This window comes from Aegilops tauschii, chromosome 7 (genome assembly GCF_002575655.3).
Source record: "Aegilops tauschii subsp. strangulata cultivar AL8/78 chromosome 7, Aet v6.0, whole genome shotgun sequence".
NCBI classification, from domain to species: domain Eukaryota; kingdom Viridiplantae; phylum Streptophyta; class Magnoliopsida; order Poales; family Poaceae; genus Aegilops; species Aegilops tauschii.
The window spans coordinates 539,773,255-539,791,836 of NC_053041.3; the positions used below are offsets into that span (position 1 = coordinate 539,773,255).

The 18,582-nt window shown below is 48.0% G+C and overlaps 2 protein-coding genes across 2 annotated transcripts; one reads left to right on the top strand and one right to left on the bottom strand.

Moving 5' to 3' along the window:
• Positions 1 to 9,889: 9,889 nt before the first annotated feature.
• LOC109734137 (L-type lectin-domain containing receptor kinase SIT2-like) lies at positions 9,890 to 12,275 on the top strand. Its single transcript, XM_073502893.1, has 3 exons — positions 9,890 to 9,904; positions 10,359 to 11,282; positions 11,682 to 12,275. Exons 1-3 carry the CDS (start codon positions 9,890 to 9,892, stop codon positions 12,273 to 12,275), a joined length of 1,533 nt encoding a protein of 510 aa, XP_073358994.1.
• A 1,139-nt stretch (positions 12,276 to 13,414) lies between these two features.
• LOC109734127 (putative clathrin assembly protein At5g57200) lies at positions 13,415 to 16,937 on the bottom strand. Its single transcript, XM_045231852.1, has 11 exons — positions 16,639 to 16,937; positions 16,447 to 16,532; positions 15,984 to 16,367; positions 15,781 to 15,897; positions 15,638 to 15,703; positions 15,464 to 15,544; positions 15,258 to 15,338; positions 14,704 to 14,892; positions 14,548 to 14,623; positions 14,298 to 14,416; positions 13,415 to 14,178 (listed from the first exon to the last, which is right to left on the bottom strand). The coding sequence occupies exons 1-11, from the start codon at positions 16,814 to 16,816 to the stop codon at positions 13,849 to 13,851; spliced, it is 1,707 nt and encodes a 568-aa protein (XP_045087787.1). The 5' UTR covers positions 16,817 to 16,937; the 3' UTR covers positions 13,415 to 13,848.
• Between the last annotated feature and the right edge of the window lie 1,645 nt (positions 16,938 to 18,582).

The window sequence follows — 18,582 nt, forward strand, 5'->3', positions numbered from 1 at the left end:
CCGGAACACGGAAACGAGAAAAGAGAACAAAACCGGTAACGAGGTAACTTGCATGGCGGACAAATTGTTCATCCGCGGGGATGCAATAAATCTCACCTCGGGTGTTTGTGACATATCGCGAAGCAAAAGAATAGCTCACTGTAACTGGAGGTTCACTCGAATATTTATTCGTGCGGGTATAGGGGTCAATATGGGTGTCCACGGCTCCGATGTTGATCATTGATCGGAAGGGGTTCCGGGTCATGTCTATACTTCATGGAACCTATAGGGTCACACGCTTAAGGGTCATCTATCTGCTGAATACTAGACAGGGAGTGTGAGAGAAATTCGCCGAAAAAGTTTTGGAGACAACGGAAGAGTTCCGGAGAGAGAATAGCGAAATAGTTTCGTAAAACCGAAAAGTTGTTTCGGGGTATTCCATTAAGTCAAATTGGTTCCGGGACATGCCTGATAATTCTTGGAGGGTGCCAGAATTATTCTGGAAACTTCTGGGAATTTTTCGGGATGAAAACCGGAAATGTTCCGGAGCTGCCGGGACCGCTTCAGATGCTTTTCGCAGATGAAAATCACTAAACCGGAATTGTTCCGGAACGCGTTGAAAATTATTTTAGTGGGTACTGGAAATGTTCTAAGCCCACATAAATATTTTCAGTTCGAACGGACGCTGAAAAATCTTGTCGTGAATAGTGAAAAGCACTGATTGGTTGCTTTTTGAGAAAATATCTAAAGGGGATCTTCCAAAAGATCTAGGGATGACATGGAAGGGTGGGAACCACTTTTTGGGGGGCCCCACAAGGGGTGGGACGTTCATGGGTGCAGCTCATCCATGGGGCCCCACTTGTCCCTTGTTTTCACTCTTTAGGTCCTTGGGAAGGACTGCATTTCATGTGGGTTTTGGGTTTTCTTGTAAAACCACCCTACCCCTTGGGTTTCCTATAAATAGAGGAGGTGAGGGCTGCCATCTCTTCACTCCTTTCTCTCATACAAATACCATGCATGATCTGGCTCTCTCTCTCCCTCCCAGCGAAATAGTTTCGTAGAGCCGAAAGGCTGTCTGGGTTCCGGCAGGAACTAGTTCTGGACGGCGAAGCCCTGCCGGATAGATGACACCGTATGTGTGCAACTCTGTAGGGAGATCGTAGTTTCGGTCTTAGTTCAAGAGTGCCTCCCGAAGGGCTGTCTGTGTGACTGTCCGAGTTTCAAAGGTCCTCCCGAAGGGCTGTCCGAGTGACCGTCCGAGTTTCGAAGGTCCTCCCAAAGGGTTGTTCGCGACACCGTCCGGGGGACTGTCCACCTCCCGGAGGGCTGTCCGAGGGTCAGATGAGGGTATACATCCTCGCGGTTGGGAGGTTGTAAATCCTAGCTGCGGGGATCTGCACCGCCGATCGTCATAGACTCTACTTCCCGCTGCGCTACGAGTCGGTAACGAAAAAGATCAAACCTTGTATGCAGTCTCCATAGTGGTCCTGGGCTGGTGCGTAAGTCGGAAAATTTTTGTTTTCTGCTACGTTTCCCTACACATTAGGCTGTGGTATTCCAGGTGGCGTGAGTTGCGAAACTATTCCACATTATTTCAAATGAAGACGAAACTCGTAACTCAAATATTCGCCTCTGCGATCAGATCGTAGAAACTTTATTTTCTTGTTACGATGATTTTCCACTTCACTCTGAAATTCTTTGAACTTTTCAAATGTTTTAGACTTATGTTTCATTAAGTAGATATACCCATATCTACTCAGATCATCTGTGAAGGTCAGAAAATAACGATACCCGCCGCGAGCCTCAACACTCATTGGACCGCATACATCAGTATGTACTATTTCCAATAAGTCAGTGGCTCGCTCCATTGTTCCGGAGAACGGAGTCTTAGTCATCTTGCCCATGAGGCATGGTTCGCAAGCATCAAGTGATTCATAATCAAGTGATTCCAAAAGCCCATCTGCATGGAGTTTCTTCATGCGCTTTACACCAATATGACCTAAACGGCAGTGTCACAAATAAGTTGCACTGTCATTATTTACTTTGCATCTTTTGGCTTCAATATTATGAATATGTGTATCACTACGATCAAGATTCAAACAAAAAAGACCACTCATCAAGGGTGCATGACCATAAAAGATATTACTCATATAAATAGAACAACCATTATTCTCTGATTTAAATGAATAACCATCTCGCATCAAACAAGATCCAGATATAATGTTCATGCTCAACGCTGGCACCAAATAACAATTATTCAGGTCTAAAACTAATCCCGAAGGCAGATGTAGAGGTAGCGTGCCTATGGCGATCACATCGACCTTGGAACCATTTCCGACGCGCATCGCCACCTCGTCCTTGGCCAATCTTCGTTTAATCCGTAGCCCCTGTTTCGAGTTGCAAATATGAGCAACAGAACCAGTATCAAATACACAGGCACTACTACGAGCATTAGTAAGGTACACATCAATAACATGTATATCAAATATACCTTTCACTTTGCCATCCTTCTTATCCGCTAAATACTTGGGGCGGTTCCGCTTCCAGTGACCAGTCCCTTTGCAGTAGAAACACTCAGTTTCAAGCTTAGGTCCAGACTTGGGCTTCTTCCCTTGAGCAGCAACTTGCTTGCTATTCTTCTTGAAGTTCCCCTTCTTCCCTTTGCCTTTTTCTTGAAACTAGTGGTCTTGTTAACCATCAACACTTGATGCTCCTTCTTGATTTCTACCTCCACAGCCTTAAGCATCGCGAAGAGCTCGGGAATTGTCTTTTCCATCCCGTGCATGTTATAGTTCATCACGAAGCCTTTATAGCTTGGTGGCAGTGATTGAAGAACACTGTCAATGACACTATCATCAGGAAGATTAACTCCCAGCTGATTCAAGTGGTTATGGTACCCAGACATTCTGAGTATGTGTTCACTGGCAGAACTGTTTTCCTCCATCTTGCAGCTATAGAACTTGTTGGAGACTTCATATCTCTCAACTCGGGCATTTGCTTGAAATATTAACATCAACTCTCATATGCTCCATGACGTTCAAAACGTCTTTGAAGTCCCGATTCTAAGTCGTAAAGCATGGCACACTGAACTATCGAGTAGTCATCAGATTTAGCTTGCCAGACGTTCATAACGTCCGGAGTTGCTCCTGCAGCGGGACTTGCACCTAGCGGTGCTTCCAGGACGTAATTCTTCTGTGCAGCAATGAGGATAATCCTCAAGTTATGGACCCAGTCCGTGTAGTTGCTACCATCATCTTTCAACTTAGCTTTCTATAGGAACGCATTAAAATTCAAGGGAATGGTAGCACGGGCCATTGATCTACAACAAATAGATATGCAAAAACTATCAGGACTAAGTTCATGATAAATTAAAGTTCAATTAATCATATTACTTAAGAACTCCAAATTAGATAGATATCCCTCTAGTCATCTAAATGATCACGTGATCCATATCAACTAAACCATGTCCGATCATCACGTGAGATGGAGTAGTTTTCAATGGTGAACATCTCTATGTTGATCATATCTACTATGTGATTCACGTTCGACCTTTCGGTCTCAGTGTTCTGAGGCCATATCTGCATATGCTAGGCTCGTCAAGTTTAACCTGAGTATTCTGCTTGTGCAAAACTGTCTTACACCCGTTGTATGTGAACGTCGAGCTTATCACACCCGATCATCACGTGGTGTCTCAGCACGACGAACTGTAGCAACGGTGCATACTCAGGGAGAACACTTATACCTTGGAATTTAGTGAGGGATCATCTTATAATGCTACCGCCGTACTAAACAAAATAAGATGCATAAAAAGATAAACATCACATGCAATCAAAATATGTGACATGATATGGCCATCATCATCTTGTGCCTTTGATCTCCATCTCCAAAGCACCGTCATGATCTCCATCATCACTGGCTTGACACCTTGATCTCCATCGTAGCGTCGTTGTTGTCTCGCCAACTATTGCTTCTACAACTATCGCTACCGCATAGTGATAAAGTAAAGAAATTACATGGCGATTGCATTTCATACAATAAAGCGACAACCATAAGGCTCCTGCCAGTTGCTGATAACTTTTACAAAACATGATCATCTCATACAATAACGTATATCACATCATGTCTTGACCATATCACATCACAACATGCCCTGCAAAAACAAGTTAGACGTCCTCTACTTTGTTGTTGCAAGTTTTACGTGGCTGCTACGGGCTTCTAGCAAGAACCGTTCTTACCTACGCATCAAAACCACAACGATTTTTCGTCAAGTGTGCTGTTTTAACCTTCAACAAGGACCGGTCGTAGTCAAATTCGATTCAACTAAAGTTGGAGAAACACACACCCGCCAGCCACCTATGTGCAAAGCACGTCGGTAGAACCGGTCTCATGAACGTGGTAATGTAATGTTGGTCTGGGCCGCTTCATCCAACAAACCGCTGAATCAAAATAAGACGTTGGTGGTAAGAAGTATGACTATTATCACCCACAACTCTTTGTGTTCTACTCGTGCGTATCATCTACGCATAGACCTGGCTCGGATGCCACTGTTGGGGAACGTAGCATGCATTTTCAAAAAAATTCCTACAATCACGCAAGATCTATCTAGGAGATGCATAGCAACGAGAGGGGGAGAGTGTGTCTACGTACCCTCGTAAACCAAAAGCGGAAGCGTTAGGTTAACGCGGTTGATGTAGTCAAACGTCTACACGATCCAACCGATCTAGCACCGAACGTACGGCACCTCCGAGTTCAGCACACGTTCAGCTCGATGACGTCCCTCGAACTCTTGATCCAGCAGAGGGTCGAGGGAGAGTTTCGTCAGCATGATGGCGTGGTGACGGTGATGGTGATGTGATCCGCGCAGAGCTTCGCCTAAGCACTACGACGCTATGACCGGAGGAGTAAACTGTGGAGGGGGCACCGCACACGGCTAAGAGAATAACTGATGTACTATGGGGTGCCCCCCTGCCCCCGTATATAAAGGAGGGGAGGAGGAGGCCGGCCACCAAGGGGGCGCGCCATGGGGGGAATCCTACTAGGACTCCCCTCCTAGTAGGATTCGCCCCCCCCCCCCTCCTTTTTCCTTTCTCATCGGAGGGGGAAAAGGATGGAGAGGGAGAGGGAGAGGGAAAGGGGGTCGCGGCCCCTCCTCCTTGTCATATTCGGACTCCCTTGGAGGGGGGCGTGCGCCACCCCTTGCGGGCTCCCCTCTCTCTCCACTAAGGCCCATGTAGGCCCAATACTTCCCCGGGGAGTTCCGGTAACCCCTCGATACTTCAAAATATATCCGAGCCTTTCCGAAACCATTCCGGTGTCCGAATATCATCGTCCAATATATAAATCTTTACCTCTCGACCATTTCGAGACTCCTCGTCATGTCCGTGATCTTATCTGGGACTCTGAACAATCTTCAGTCACCAAAACACATAACTCATAATACAAATCGTCATCGAACGTTAAGCGTGCGGACCCTACGGGTTCGAGAACTATGTAGACATGACCGAGACACATCTCTGATCAATAACCAATAGCGAAACCTGGATGCTCATATTGGTTCCTGCATATTCTACGAAGATCTTTATCGGTCAAACCGCAATAACAACATACATTATTCCCTTTGTCGTCGGTATGTTACTTGCCCGAGATTCGACCGTCGGTATCTTCATACATAGTTCAATCTCGTTACCGGCAAGTCTCTTTACTCGTTCTGTAATGCATCATCCCGTAACTAACTCATTAGTCACATTGCTTGCAAGGCTTATAGTGATGTGCATTACCGAGAGGGCCCAGAGATACCTCTCCGATACTCGGAGTGACAAATCCTAATCTTGATCTTTGCCAACCCAACAAACACCTTCGGAGACACCTGTAGAGCATCTTTATAATCACCCAGTTACGTTCCGACATTTGATAGCACACAAGGTGTTCCTCCGGTATTCGGGAGTTGCATAATATCATAGTCAGAGGAATATGTATAAGTCATGAAGAAAGCAATGGCAATAAAACTTAATGATCATTATGCTAAGCTAACGGATAGGTCTTGTCCATCACATCATTCTCTAATGATGTGATCCCGTTCATCAAATGACAACACATGTCTATGGTCAGGAAACTTTAACCATCTTTGATTAACGAGCTAGTCAAGTAGAGGCATACTAGGGACACTCAGTTTTATCTATGTATTCACACATGTACTAAGTTTCCGGTTAATAAAATTCTAGCATGAATAATAAACATTTTATCATGATATAAGGAAATATAAATAACTACTTTATTATTGCCTCTAGGGCATATTTCCTTCAACTTTCCCATGAGCAACTGCCACTCATCAGTGCACTATCCTAAGCATGGAAACATCTAAAAAGAGCAACAGCAAGTGCCACTCATCAATAGCACCCATGTGCACCCATGCAAATTTGGCAGCATCCTAAAATGGTCCTACTACATGCACGTATAACAATCTAAAGCATGCAACATAAACCCTAGCTTGAACATGTATAACAATCTAGAGCATGCAACATGAACATGATCCTAGCTTGAACATGAACATGAACATGCCATTTGCATGAACACAGATCCTAGCAAGACCCTACCATGAACACAGATCCTAGCAAAGCACACTAGCATTGGGGATTCTAGCATGAACACAGCTCCTACCATTAACACAGCACACTAGCAAAGCACACTAGAGCAGAAGAACATTATCCTAGGACACACACTGTAGCAAACAATAACAGACCGGTCCGATTGGATTCGATTCGGATCGCATCCAATCGGATCTAATCGAATCCTATCTAATCCTATCGAATCCACTAAGTACTAGCACATGCCTAAGAAATAAACCCCTAATCTACATCTACGAGCAAGCATTGGGGGGTTTGAATCACCGGAGCACGCGCAGTCGCAGCGAACCGAGGTCGGGGCTAAAACCCCGGCGAGAAGGAGAGAGGTGGCGGAGCAGAGGAGGAGCCGGCCCTGGCTAGGGCCTGCGGCATCGGCACCGTGCTCATGGCCACGCCGGAGGTCGAGGAGGACGGCGCGCCGACGGGAGAAAACCCTTGGACGGGGGTCAAGAAAACCCCACCCGCCCAATGGGGTCCCAAGAAGCGGAGGCTCCGTGGACGGGGCCGGCGCTGAGCCCAGGACCACGAGGTCCGGAATCGGCGGCGGAGCAGGCACGACCGGCACCGCATTGGCCGGCGCTCGTGGTGGCCGGCAGCAGATGGGGGACGGCGCTCGCAGCGCCGATGCCAGGTCCCTGCCCGAGTTCTGCAGCCCGGCCACCCAACGCTCCTGGATGCTGGCGATGCGCTGGTCGACGGGGGTCAGAGGACGGCACGATGGTGGGCGAGGCAGAGCCATCGGAGGAGAGGAGAGGGAGGGGCGGTGAGGCAGACAGGGAGCGGTGGGAACAGTGCGGGCGGGGCGGTGACAGGAGAGTGGGCAGAAGTTATGAGACGTCCCCTCCATCTCCTGCGATGCCCGAGGCTTGCAACCCCCTCGCACGCGTGGCCGCGCCAAGCCAGGCTCGCGAGAAACTGCCGATTCGGCAGTTTCCGCCGGGCCAGGCTCAGGCCTGCTTTAAGTTTCATGCGGGCCACAAAACGCATGCAGCCCAGGCAACCAAACAGGCCACGCACATCCGGCGCGGGCCTGGTTGGGCTGCATGCGGGCAACCAAACGCGCCCTTACCCATTGAGCAAGACATACATGTTAGAGGGAATAAAGAGGGATGTGTTGGATTGTTGTTGTATTGCTTGAGCCTCGTGAATATATATATATATATATATATATATATATATATATATATATATATATATATACACACACACATGCGTGCCCTAAAGTAAGCGCGAGCGCAGATCTCTAATAATGCGCTCCGCCGCACACCGCTCGGCCAAGTCGCACATGCGTGCTGGCTTAATCGCTATTTTCTTCCACCTGCCAGTAAAGTGCTATGAAAAATATAGTAATAGTATTAATTTGGTTACTAGCTCACGCACAGGTTCTCGCCCAGCCACCGTTTAGGTTCTCTGTCGTAACATAAGTAGTACTTGTATGTATATGCATAGTAATGAAACATGGGAAATATAGTAATAGCATTAACTGGATTACTATCTAGCCACCGTCCGGTTAATAAATAATAAAAACTACTCCCTCCGTCTCATAATATAAAAGTGTTTTTGACACTACACTAGTATTAAAAACGCTCTTATATTATGGAACGGAGGGAGTAGATTGCTAGTCCGGTCACCATTTTCTTTTTTCTTATTTTAGAGACAAGCGTATTGAATGGTAATTAGTTTACGACGGCTATACATCTAGTAATTTGGATACTAGTTTACGATGGCATATCTTGTAGTAATAGTGTTACTATTGGGTTTAAGCCATCTGTTAGTAGCCCCAAAGTAACATCGACCACAAAAGTGATACATATTACTTAAACTTTACTACACGGTAATTATTTTACTGTTGGCCTGTTTAGATTTACTACATGGTAATTGGTTTACTACATATTATATATATGAGTTACATGACTATCTTGGAGTACAAGACAAGTTAAATGATAATAATCCAAAGTTAAGCCGACGGATATCCCCCTGCAGTTGTAACAGTCGATGCATCGCGGAAGTTGTGGCTCGAGTGAAAACCGACGAGGTTGCTCAAGCAAGGTGGTAGCCCATTATGCCGATGTCGAGGTAGCCGAGAGCATAGGGTGGTGTAGCCGTGGTCGAGGTAGCCGTGTGAGGGACGCCGTGGTTGATGTCGAGTCGGGGTGGCCAGTGTCGAGGTAGTCGCCATGGACCGGGAAGAAGAGCGGCGGCGGCGGCAACGGCTAGGTTAGGAGCGCAGCAGAGGTGCTTGAAGTGGGCGAGGAAGAACCTGATAGCGTGACGAAGACCGGCGTGGACGGTGGCGTCCCGCGTGCGGCGCGACGCATACCACACAGAAGTCAACGCGCGTGCACGGCGAAGTGGACCGCGTGCCACGATGCTACGGCCCAAAGGAACGACGCAGTGGCAGCGCGCGGGTCGGGGCGACGATGGGGAAGACCTCGGGGCGGCAGCACGGACCGCGTAAACCGATCTTAAATCGAAAAACCAAAAAAACGATCAAATCGATCAGCGAGAGAGAGATAAAAGCCGGGTCAAAAGATCGGGAGAAAAGACTCTCTAGGGCAGTCGGTCAACACAACCGACGGACGATCCCTAGGTAAGGGCGACGTGGCCTCTGGCGGTGATCATGGAGACCGACCGCCCCGGGGGCAGCGTGGAGCGGAAGCGGCAGCTAGGGTTTGGATCAGTTAGGCTAATACCATGTGAGGAGAATAGAGAGGGAATTGATGAAAATTATAAATTGTTGTTGTATTGATTGAGCCTCGTGAACATATATGTAGAAGTATATAACCATCATGGAGTACACGACAAGCTAGAATAAGTTTTGGTCTATCCTATGTTTTTTAATAATTACCATACTCAACAGTACGTTGGTCATGTCGTAAGCTCACGAGTAGAACAACGTGGATATGAACTCAATGATCCTTCAACCTTTTTATTCTTGATAAAGAAAGCTTTTATTAACTCTTATGTGTCTGAATTTGACTGTTTCCACATTCACTAATCAAATACAGTATATAAATAGATTCGTTCGGTGGGTCTGATCTCTGATGGATCAATATGTTCGTCTCGGCAATGACGACACACAGACATGATACAAAATACTCCACCTATGGTCAGGAAAATAAATATAGGTTGCATGTACCTGTCGAACGCCCTTCTTTTTCTTATTTTCGTTTTAAAATTTGGCTACTTTTTCTTCAGTATGATGTATGTGCTTGTCGCACTGACGTTGCTGCAAACATTGGATATGGACATATGGTAACAACGATGAATTGTAATTCCATGGCAGCATGACGTGCCTCGAGGTACGCCCGAGGAGGAGCTGCTTCCACAAAACGGAACTTGACTTGTTAAAAGTAGGTCATGTTTTTCGCCGTGTGACTTATGTTTCGGAAGTCAGTCAACGTTGCATATATTACTCCATACGAGGTGCATGTTTCTATAGTTAGCTAGATTGCTTCCATACGAGGAGGTGCATGTTTCTACCTGCTCAATGGACCTTCTTTTTCTTTATCTTTTCCAATTTGACCTTGTTTTCTTCAGCATTAGGTATGACCTAGTATTATGTATGGCATGAGGAAGTGGAGAGAGAGAGAGAGAGAGAGAGAGAGAGAGAACGCTTGCACTATATATTTGGCATGTTTGTTCTTTGGTACTTGCTTCATCAAAGATATCACAGCTGAGAGGAAGGTGTTTTGCTTCATTATGTTGCCATGCTTCCTTGTACTCTTTCTCCTCTTCATCATCCCTATGTTCAAGCCCTATGCCATTGGTGAAGATGGCTTTAGATACGGTGATGGCATCCCTTTGGGCATGCTCCGGCTTGATGGTGTGGCTTCTATCACAAGCGGAGCACTTATGCTGACCAACAGCGATCCTCAGAGGAGTGGACGGGCTTTCTCTAGGCGCTCATTTGGCTATATTACCTCTTTCTCGACAACCTTTGTGTTCCTCATCATCCCTCCGGATAGCAAGGATGGGGTGAGTGCGCATGGGCTTGCCTTTGCACTTTCATCCACGGTGGGATTTGTGTTCGATGCCCACCCGGGTCCGTACTTGGGCCTGACCAACATGAAGAGCCGTGGTAATGGCACAAATCAACTATTTGCTGTTGAGCTTGATACCATCAAGAATCCCCAATTTTCTTATATTGATGAAAACCATGTTGGGATTGATGTAAACAGCATGGTGTCTATCAATTCCCACACAGCTGGTTACTACGCATCAAATGGTATGTTCTCTCCCTTGAAGCTTGCTAGTGGTCAACCAATGCAAGTATGGGTGGATTATGATGGCACCTCACACAACCTTAGTGTCAGCTTAGCACCTTATTTAGAGCATAAGCCTCAACGTCCACTACTATCAAGCACTGTCAATCTTACATCTGTGTTGGCAAACAACTCATTCTATGTTGGGTTTTCATCTTCAACCGGCCTCCTTAAGTCTAGGCACTACATTATTGGTTGGAGTTTCAATACAACTGGGAAGGCTCAACCACTGAACTACACATCTTTGTCTCAAGTTATAGAAGATGTTAGGCCGAAACCACAGACTCGCTCGCATATCCCTAGGGCCATTATTGTACTGGTTGTCACAATATCAACAGTGATTGTGCTTCTTATTTGTGCTGTTCTTTATGCTCTTAGAAAGAAGGCAAGGAATAATTTTGAGTGGGAAATCGAGGTTGGTCCACCATCTTTCACATATAAAGAGCTAGTCAGTGCAACAAAAGGATTCAGTGATGCAATGCTACTAGGGGAGGGGGGATTTGGAAAGGTGTATAAAGGGATGCTACAAACCTCGAAACAAAATGTTGCAACCAAGCGAGTTTCACCAGAGTCCAGGCAGGGGATGAAGGAGTTCATATCTGAGATTATGATCCTTGGTCACCTCCGCCATCGCAACCTTGTTCAGTTGCTCGGCTATTCTCGTCATCGAAATGAGCTGCTTCTAGTTTATGATTACATGCCAAATGGTAGCCTTGATAGATTTTTGCACGGTCAAGATAGGCAAGACCTAGACTGGGTTTACAGATTTAACATTATCAAGGGCATCGCATCTGGTCTCTTCTACCTCCATTAGGATTGGGAGAAAGTTGTCATCCATCGAGACATCAAGACAAGCAACGTGCTACTCGACGGCGAAATGAATGCAAGACTTGGTGATTTCGGCCTTGCAAGGTTGCACAACCACGAAAATGGAACAGGAGCCCACGTCACAAACATTGCCGGCACACGAGGGTACATTGCTCCTGAGCTGGCCATGCTTGGGAGGGCAACCAAGGCGACTGATGTGTTTGCGTTTGGTGTGTTCATGTTGGAGGTTGCTTGCGGGAGGCATCCGATAGGAGTGAGCTATTCTGGTGAGCAGCTGTTACTAAAAGATTGTGTGCGCCATGCATGGGAACGCGATGCAATCCTTGCAACAGTAGACCCAAGACTGGAAGATTATATAACGGAGGAGGTGGAGTTAGTATTAAAGCTTGGCCTTCTATGCTCACACTCGATATCAAGTGCTAGGCCAAGCATGCGCCTAATTATGCAATACCTTGGAAAGGATGCGCTGCTCCCAGATTTCCCACCGAGTTTTCCAGGAAGAGATGAAGGCTTTGATCAATATATCAGTTCATCCAACTCTGTAGCCACGACCATGACTTATCTTTCAGGAGGAAGATGATCAATACAGTATTTTTTAGTGAAACCGAAAGATGTCATGTATGGTAACGGTGAAGTATGTTTACTGGTGGAATAATCTTGATACCTATGAATGCTCTGCTATTTCATATGAATGCTCTGCTATTACATATGAATGCTCTGCTATTTCTTGAGACTTAACTAGGATACGAGATCGCCCAGGTTGCTCCCGCACCTCCTCCCCGCCTCCCACTTCCCTCGCCGCCGCCGCCGGAGGGCGCCGCCGGGCGAAGCCCAGTTTGGCGTCGGCGGCGGCGGGGCTCTTATCCCTCCTCCCCTGGTGGCTACGGCGCGGGACGTGGCGAGCGGGCGTGGAGCGCGGCGCTCCCGCAGGGCGTTGCGGCGGCGTCTCGAATGGCCGGGCCTTGGGCGCGGTGGTGCGTGGACGCGGTGGTGGCTGTGTGGCAAAGGTGGCGGGATGGGCTGGCGCGGCGTGATGGCGGGGTGGATGGTGCCAGTTCCGTCCGATCTGGCGCTTGGAGTCGCGGGTTGTGAGCAGCGAGGGCCGGTGTCCTCCATCGTGGCGGCGATGGCGTCAACATGATGGAGGCAGCACTGTGGTGGCGGTCCTTGTACTCTTGTCGCATCACGGCATTTATCTCCATGATCGATCCTCTTCGATTTGACTGTTGACGTGTTCCGGAACTACTGCCGGAGATCTTGCCCAAGGATATCTGGACCGGATAGTATCCGGTCGTGCACGTCCATATCAGCCTACGTGGCTCCAGGAGGGCGCGTCGCGAAGCTCTGTCGTTTGTCGACACCATGGAACATGTCGGCATCTCGATTTCCATGGCACAGACAGCAGCGGAGAAAATCTTGATGGCTAAGATCGGAGGATCAGTAAGGCGGATGGGGCCTTATAGGCGATGGAGTCAGCCAGATGTTTGATAACTTTCAGTAGCAGCAGTGTCAAGTGGGGGCGGCAGCACAGGAGGATTTCATTTTTGGTGATGCTCCTCGGGTGCCGAGTTGTGACTTTCAGGGTGAAAACTTAAGGTCTGTCCTTCATTGGATGTGCCTGGTAATTACCTTGTTGAAGGTATTGTTTTGAGAGCTCGGTCTTTCTCCAAGGTGAAAACCTATAATCTTGGATCGGGCGACGACGACGCTTGTGCACTGTTTCTCTTTTGAAGGCGTCGCTTTTGGAGGCCTTTTATGTTTTTCGGGTGCTGTCTTTGATGGTGGTTGTGTGCCGATGTTGAGAGGAGTTGATCACTTTGGCGCGGCCATTTTTTTCATTTCTTTCTCTTTTTTTTCGGGTTGTGTGCATCCTAAATGTCTTTGTAACTTTTTGTTGGGATAGAGGTCGGGTCCCCTTAAAAAAAACTATGTACTACGTATGTTGCTGTATTGGAGGCAGAAGATGAAAACAGCGCTGCTGATGTAGTGATGTTTATATGTACGAATGTAGAGGTGTGGTTTGTCAGAAGATAAAAAAGATAAGATTCATCATCTGTATCGATCCCATGGCGCACAGCCAGAATGATTCTAGTCAATTAAAACCAGAGCTACCGGATGCTGCTACTTCTTCTACACAAAACAAACATACATGCTCAGATCAAGCTGCCGCTCCCGTGGCCATGGAAGGGCGTGCCCTGCCCCTGCCCCTGCCCCTGGGGTAACATAGCAGAGTACGCGTCACCGAACGGATTGGCCTGAGACCCAGAAGCACCGGCACCGGCATGCTGAAACGGCAGCGGCATCCCAAACATCTCCTGCTGCTGTTGCGCCATCATCGACATCTGCACGTCGGTCGGCGGCGCGACGCTCGTCGAGGCGGCGAACGGGTCCCCGGCGGGGTCCGCGTAGGTGGCCTGCGGCTGCTGCCTCCTCGCCGCGTCCTCGTACAAGCTGTCGAGCAGCAGGCCGTCGAAGCCCCCGGCCTGCAAGAAAGCATCAACGACGGCAATGCAAGTGAGAACAGAGTTACAGAAATATGGGGGCAGTTCACATGGATCAATGGATGGTACTGCCGCACGGGGTTCTGCTCTTTGCGTAGTACCAGTTTCATCTCTGTCGATCGGTTGCTGATGTCGGTCCGTGCCGCGACCAACGCCAGCTCCCAGCCCGAAGATCCAGCCATGTCAACGGCAGCAGACGCAGACGCGTCGCTGCTACCACCTGAGCCACAGAGGAATGGAGCAGAGTGAGTCAGCGGCTGTTGAGCTGAATCCATGGGACGACGAGCAGGGAGGAGCTGGGAAGTGGAGCGAGGAAGATGAGAGCCCAGCTGCATGGAACATGCTTGTTACCTGGCGCTACAATGGCCAGGGCCAGTGCGTTGCTCTCCTCGAGCTCAGCGGCAGCAGAGCTCACCTCATGTAAACCCTGCACACACACACACCGGCAGATAACAGTTGGCTAAACATCAGGGCTGTATAATGCAATGACAGACATTGGCAGCTTACCAGTAAATCGAAATCGTCAGTGGTGGTGGTAGGTTGCGGTTCATCGTTGAGCTCAGGTGCAGAGTGGGGTTCCTCTTCGGGCTCCGGCATCGGTTCCTCCACTGCAGGTTCTTTGGTCGTGGCCTCGCGCGGCGGTTCAGGCGGTGGCTGTTCTTCTTGGTCTGCAGTAGGATCCAGCTGCCGATATTCCTACCAATTTGGTTCCAAAGCCAGTGAATTTCACCGGAATTCCAGAATTTTCAGTCGGTCCCGAAATAATTATGTTTCAGTAAAAGAAAAGATCAGGACACACGAATTCGCGGCCAGTATGAACTTGAATGTTAGCAGGATGTTAGTCAAGTTCAAACGACAATGTAACTGGCATTTTGTTCGTTTCAGTGGTAACTGAAGCTGAGAACCTTTTTTAGCTCATAAGCAGTAGGCACTTTTGAGATCAGAGAAAAGACTACTGAAATAATAGCTCCGGGAACTTCTCTGATGACTCACAATGGTCTTATTTGCAACGTGACATTTTTCAAAAATCTATTGAACCTTTCTTAAGCTTAATGACTCACAATGGTCTTATTTGCAACGTGGCCAGCTCTGGGAGCTTCTCTGATGTACTCTTCCATCGTCACAAGAAACGACGCCGGTGGCTGAAGAAAACAAAACACAGGGAAAATAAAATCATCTCAGCATCAAAACATACTCCTGAAGGAGTACTTCCTTGAACTGAAGTGAAACAAATGAAATGCTGAATTAAGTGAGTGTAGGTATCTGCCTCTCTGAGAACTGGAAACTGGAAGTTCCTGGCGAGTTCCAAACCCCTGCAGAGCTCGTAGAATTCAGACAGGCTCTTCGCCTAGCATTCCAAGCACCATCAATTCGCAAAAAACAGTTAATTCCACAGGGGAAAATGCAGAAGAAACGCTGGTCTCATAATAAGTACACGTACCAGAGTTCCTGTTCTTCTGTAGATGTCCTGGGCTTTGATCGCATCGAGCTTGCTCATGTCGAAGAACTGCGCAAGGCCGTCATCCGGTCAGAGCTCAACGATGGAGGAGAAGAGAAAATTTCAGAGATCGCAGGAAGACGCACCACGTCCACGAGGTTGATGATGCCATCGTTGACGGCGCAGTAGATCTTGAAGCTCTCCTTCAGCACCAGAGCTAAGGCGTACTGTATGAGGTAGTTCCCGAACGCCGCTCCTTCAGGCTGCAGTAAAATTTGGGCACGAATGTTTGCAGAAACTGTATGTGCAAAATGTGCAGTCAGTAACACGACGATGGTCTGAACCTCACCTGGCAGCCGACGAGCCGGAAGAGCAGCTGCTGCAGAGCGGGGAGCTGCTCGAGGAGGTCGTCCTTGCCGAGGCCCCTCGTCCTGCCCTGCGCCTTGGTGTGAGGCGTCTGCCCCTCCGCCGCCGGCGCCGGGGCTCTGAGCCGCTCCGCCTCCACGTCGTACCGCAGCACCGCGAAGCACTCGAGCCGCTCCTCGAGGAAGAGCGCGTAGGTGCGCACCCACGCGGAGCAGTCCCAGGCCAGGTGGCCCGAGTCGTCCTTGAAGCTGGACATCTGCAGCGCGTGGCCCCGGCGCCGCCCGTGGCTCAGCAGCTCCTCCCTGAACGCGCCGCCGTCGCCCTCCCGCAGCGCCCTGTGGATCACCACCAGCGCCTTCAGAGCCACCTGCGGGAGCACGATCCGTCCATCAATGCGAGTGTCCGGATTGTCAATGGCGTCGACGTCGTGGTGCCGGCGTGCGTACCACCCAGTTGCTGGTGTTGGAGAGGCGCCTGGCGAGCGCGTGGACGCAGTGGGAGACCTCCGTGCGCGACCGGGCGCTGACGATCTCTGCAGCGACGGCGACGACGCCCGCGGCGCAGGTGACTGGTCAGAACATACGTGTCGCGGGTATGCGGGGGACGATCGAGAGGAGAGAGAGGAGAGGCGATCTCACTGGCGAGGTGTCGGTCCTTGGGCGGCCGCTCGACGTGGCTGGTGGCCTTGACGACGGCGACGTCGAGATCCTTGAGGTGGTCGCGGCCGCTGTTGACCTTGGCGAGGCTGACGGTGGTGGAGTCCTTGATGGCGCCGCACGCCTTGCGCCAGCTCTTCTGCATCGAAGCCGTGCCCATCCCGCTGCCGATGCGCGGCCGGGCGGATACGTGTCGGCGGCTGGCCGGCGAGCGGCGAGCCGGCTTCTCTGTCCAATGTCCGATCCCCCGTCCCCGGGTGTCGCTGGCTTGGTCGTGCTCGAAGGAGTACGTCGTGGCGAGTCGTGCTGGTGCACTCGCGGTCGCGGGTGGACGGATTTTAATTCATTCTCGTGACGGGCCTGGCCCACCCCAGCAGTTCTGTGTGCGGGTGGATATTATTTGGGCCTACTTCTCACATGGGAGCTATCTCTCGCTCCCCTTGGCGTGGCTCTACTAGGTCGGCCCAGTAATGTAGCTGCAGGGCAAGTTTTTTCTCTCTGGGTTTTTATCTTTTTTACTGTTTCCACCGGTTATCTTCGTGTTTCTCTGGTTATCTTCGGTTTTATTTCTTTTTTCTTTGTTCCATAATTTTCCTTCAGATTTCATTTTATTTATTTTTAGCACATATCTAAAAAAATTGTATATATAAGGAATATTTTTTATACATGTTTAACATTTTTTAAATAAACGGTTAACATTTTATAAATATTTTTTTGATCTCTATTTTTTTGTATGCATTGTAAATTTTTCGTATACAAATTAAACAATTTCGTATACACTTTTAACATTATTCATTTCACTTCTAATCTGATTGACAACACACACATATCTTCTCTAGAATGCCAACTCATTCCGCAAACAATAGTTTTCCATGTTCTAGCCCAGAAGAAATATACGGATGCAATTGCAAATATGAAGAACACAAAAGACCCGGTGCTCGTAACTTTCAAACTTGAGTCCAAGCCTTAGTATACCGATAACTCGCTGTCTGGTGATCATCCATTCTTTTTGGTCGAAAACCACCTCATATATTAATTAAATAAAGGAGTCATTACAATCGTTCATTCCAAAATTCACCATGCAGAGCGGAACATTGTTAGCAAGGGCACCATCCACTCTATTATCAAAGCTAAACTTCGCAATCTGACGGGCCATCACATTGGCCAAACGATTGATCTTGGAGATTTTAAAATTACATACTCATCTCACTTCCTTCTTATTCTGTTGGAATGAATAAGATACCATTTATCCAGGTCGTAGTAGCCGGAGAAGCTGCACCTACAAGCAACATGATATAGATCATGTAAAGAATATGGTTCATGTTACGAATTACAAATTGTTTATCATATGGTATATGGTTCGTTTCAATCACTGCCTTTATATGAAATCTAACATTTTATTGATTCAAGTTTTCTTCTACTTTGGAGATGTTCATGTTACTCCAAAAATCAACGGCAAATTTTTGCAATAATGCGGAGGAGGGCATCATCTTGTATATATAATTCCAACGGGCGCTTCATATAGTCGATAGAGTCCAAATAGTACTCGTTCATGGTTAGAGGGAAAGCAAAGATTAATTAACCATAGTTGATTACTTCTTAACAGTTTCACCAAGCCCATTGGATTCAAGTGAATTTCAACATCTAGTGGTTCTCACTAGTGATATCCAAAGCCACGATATCGAGTTTGGCAAGATTGGACATACTAAACTGCAAAACTAAATTGTAAAATATAAATGAAAGTAATAAAATAATGGAGTATATCTCTATTATTAAGAAGTGAGTTGGTGCATTCTCCTCATCTCCTCCGCAGGTTCCCCTACCTTGCCTTTTTCTTCTCCACGCCCCCTCCCCTTGTTTGGAATAATCTAAACCAAATCGTTACTTTCATTTCCTTGTCCTACTAATCAAATTTTACGAAAATCA

Excerpts from the sequence above, each read along its gene's own strand:
- LOC109734137 (XM_073502893.1), top strand. Across the intron at positions 11,283-11,681 it reads ATTTTGAGTGGGAAATCGAG|GATTGGGAGAAAGTTGTCAT; the intron begins GTTGGTCCACCA and ends TACCTCCATTAG.
- LOC109734127 (XM_045231852.1), bottom strand. The coding sequence starts at position 16,816 with ATGGGCACGGCTTCGATGCAGAAGAGCTGGCGCAAGGCGTGCGGCGCC. Across the intron at positions 15,898-15,983 it reads TCCGGCTCGTCGGCTGCCAG|CCTGAAGGAGCGGCGTTCGG; the intron begins GTGAGGTTCAGA and ends ATTTTACTGCAG. Across the intron at positions 15,545-15,637 it reads ACAGAAGAACAGGAACTCTG|GCGAAGAGCCTGTCTGAATT; the intron begins GTACGTGTACTT and ends TTGGAATGCTAG.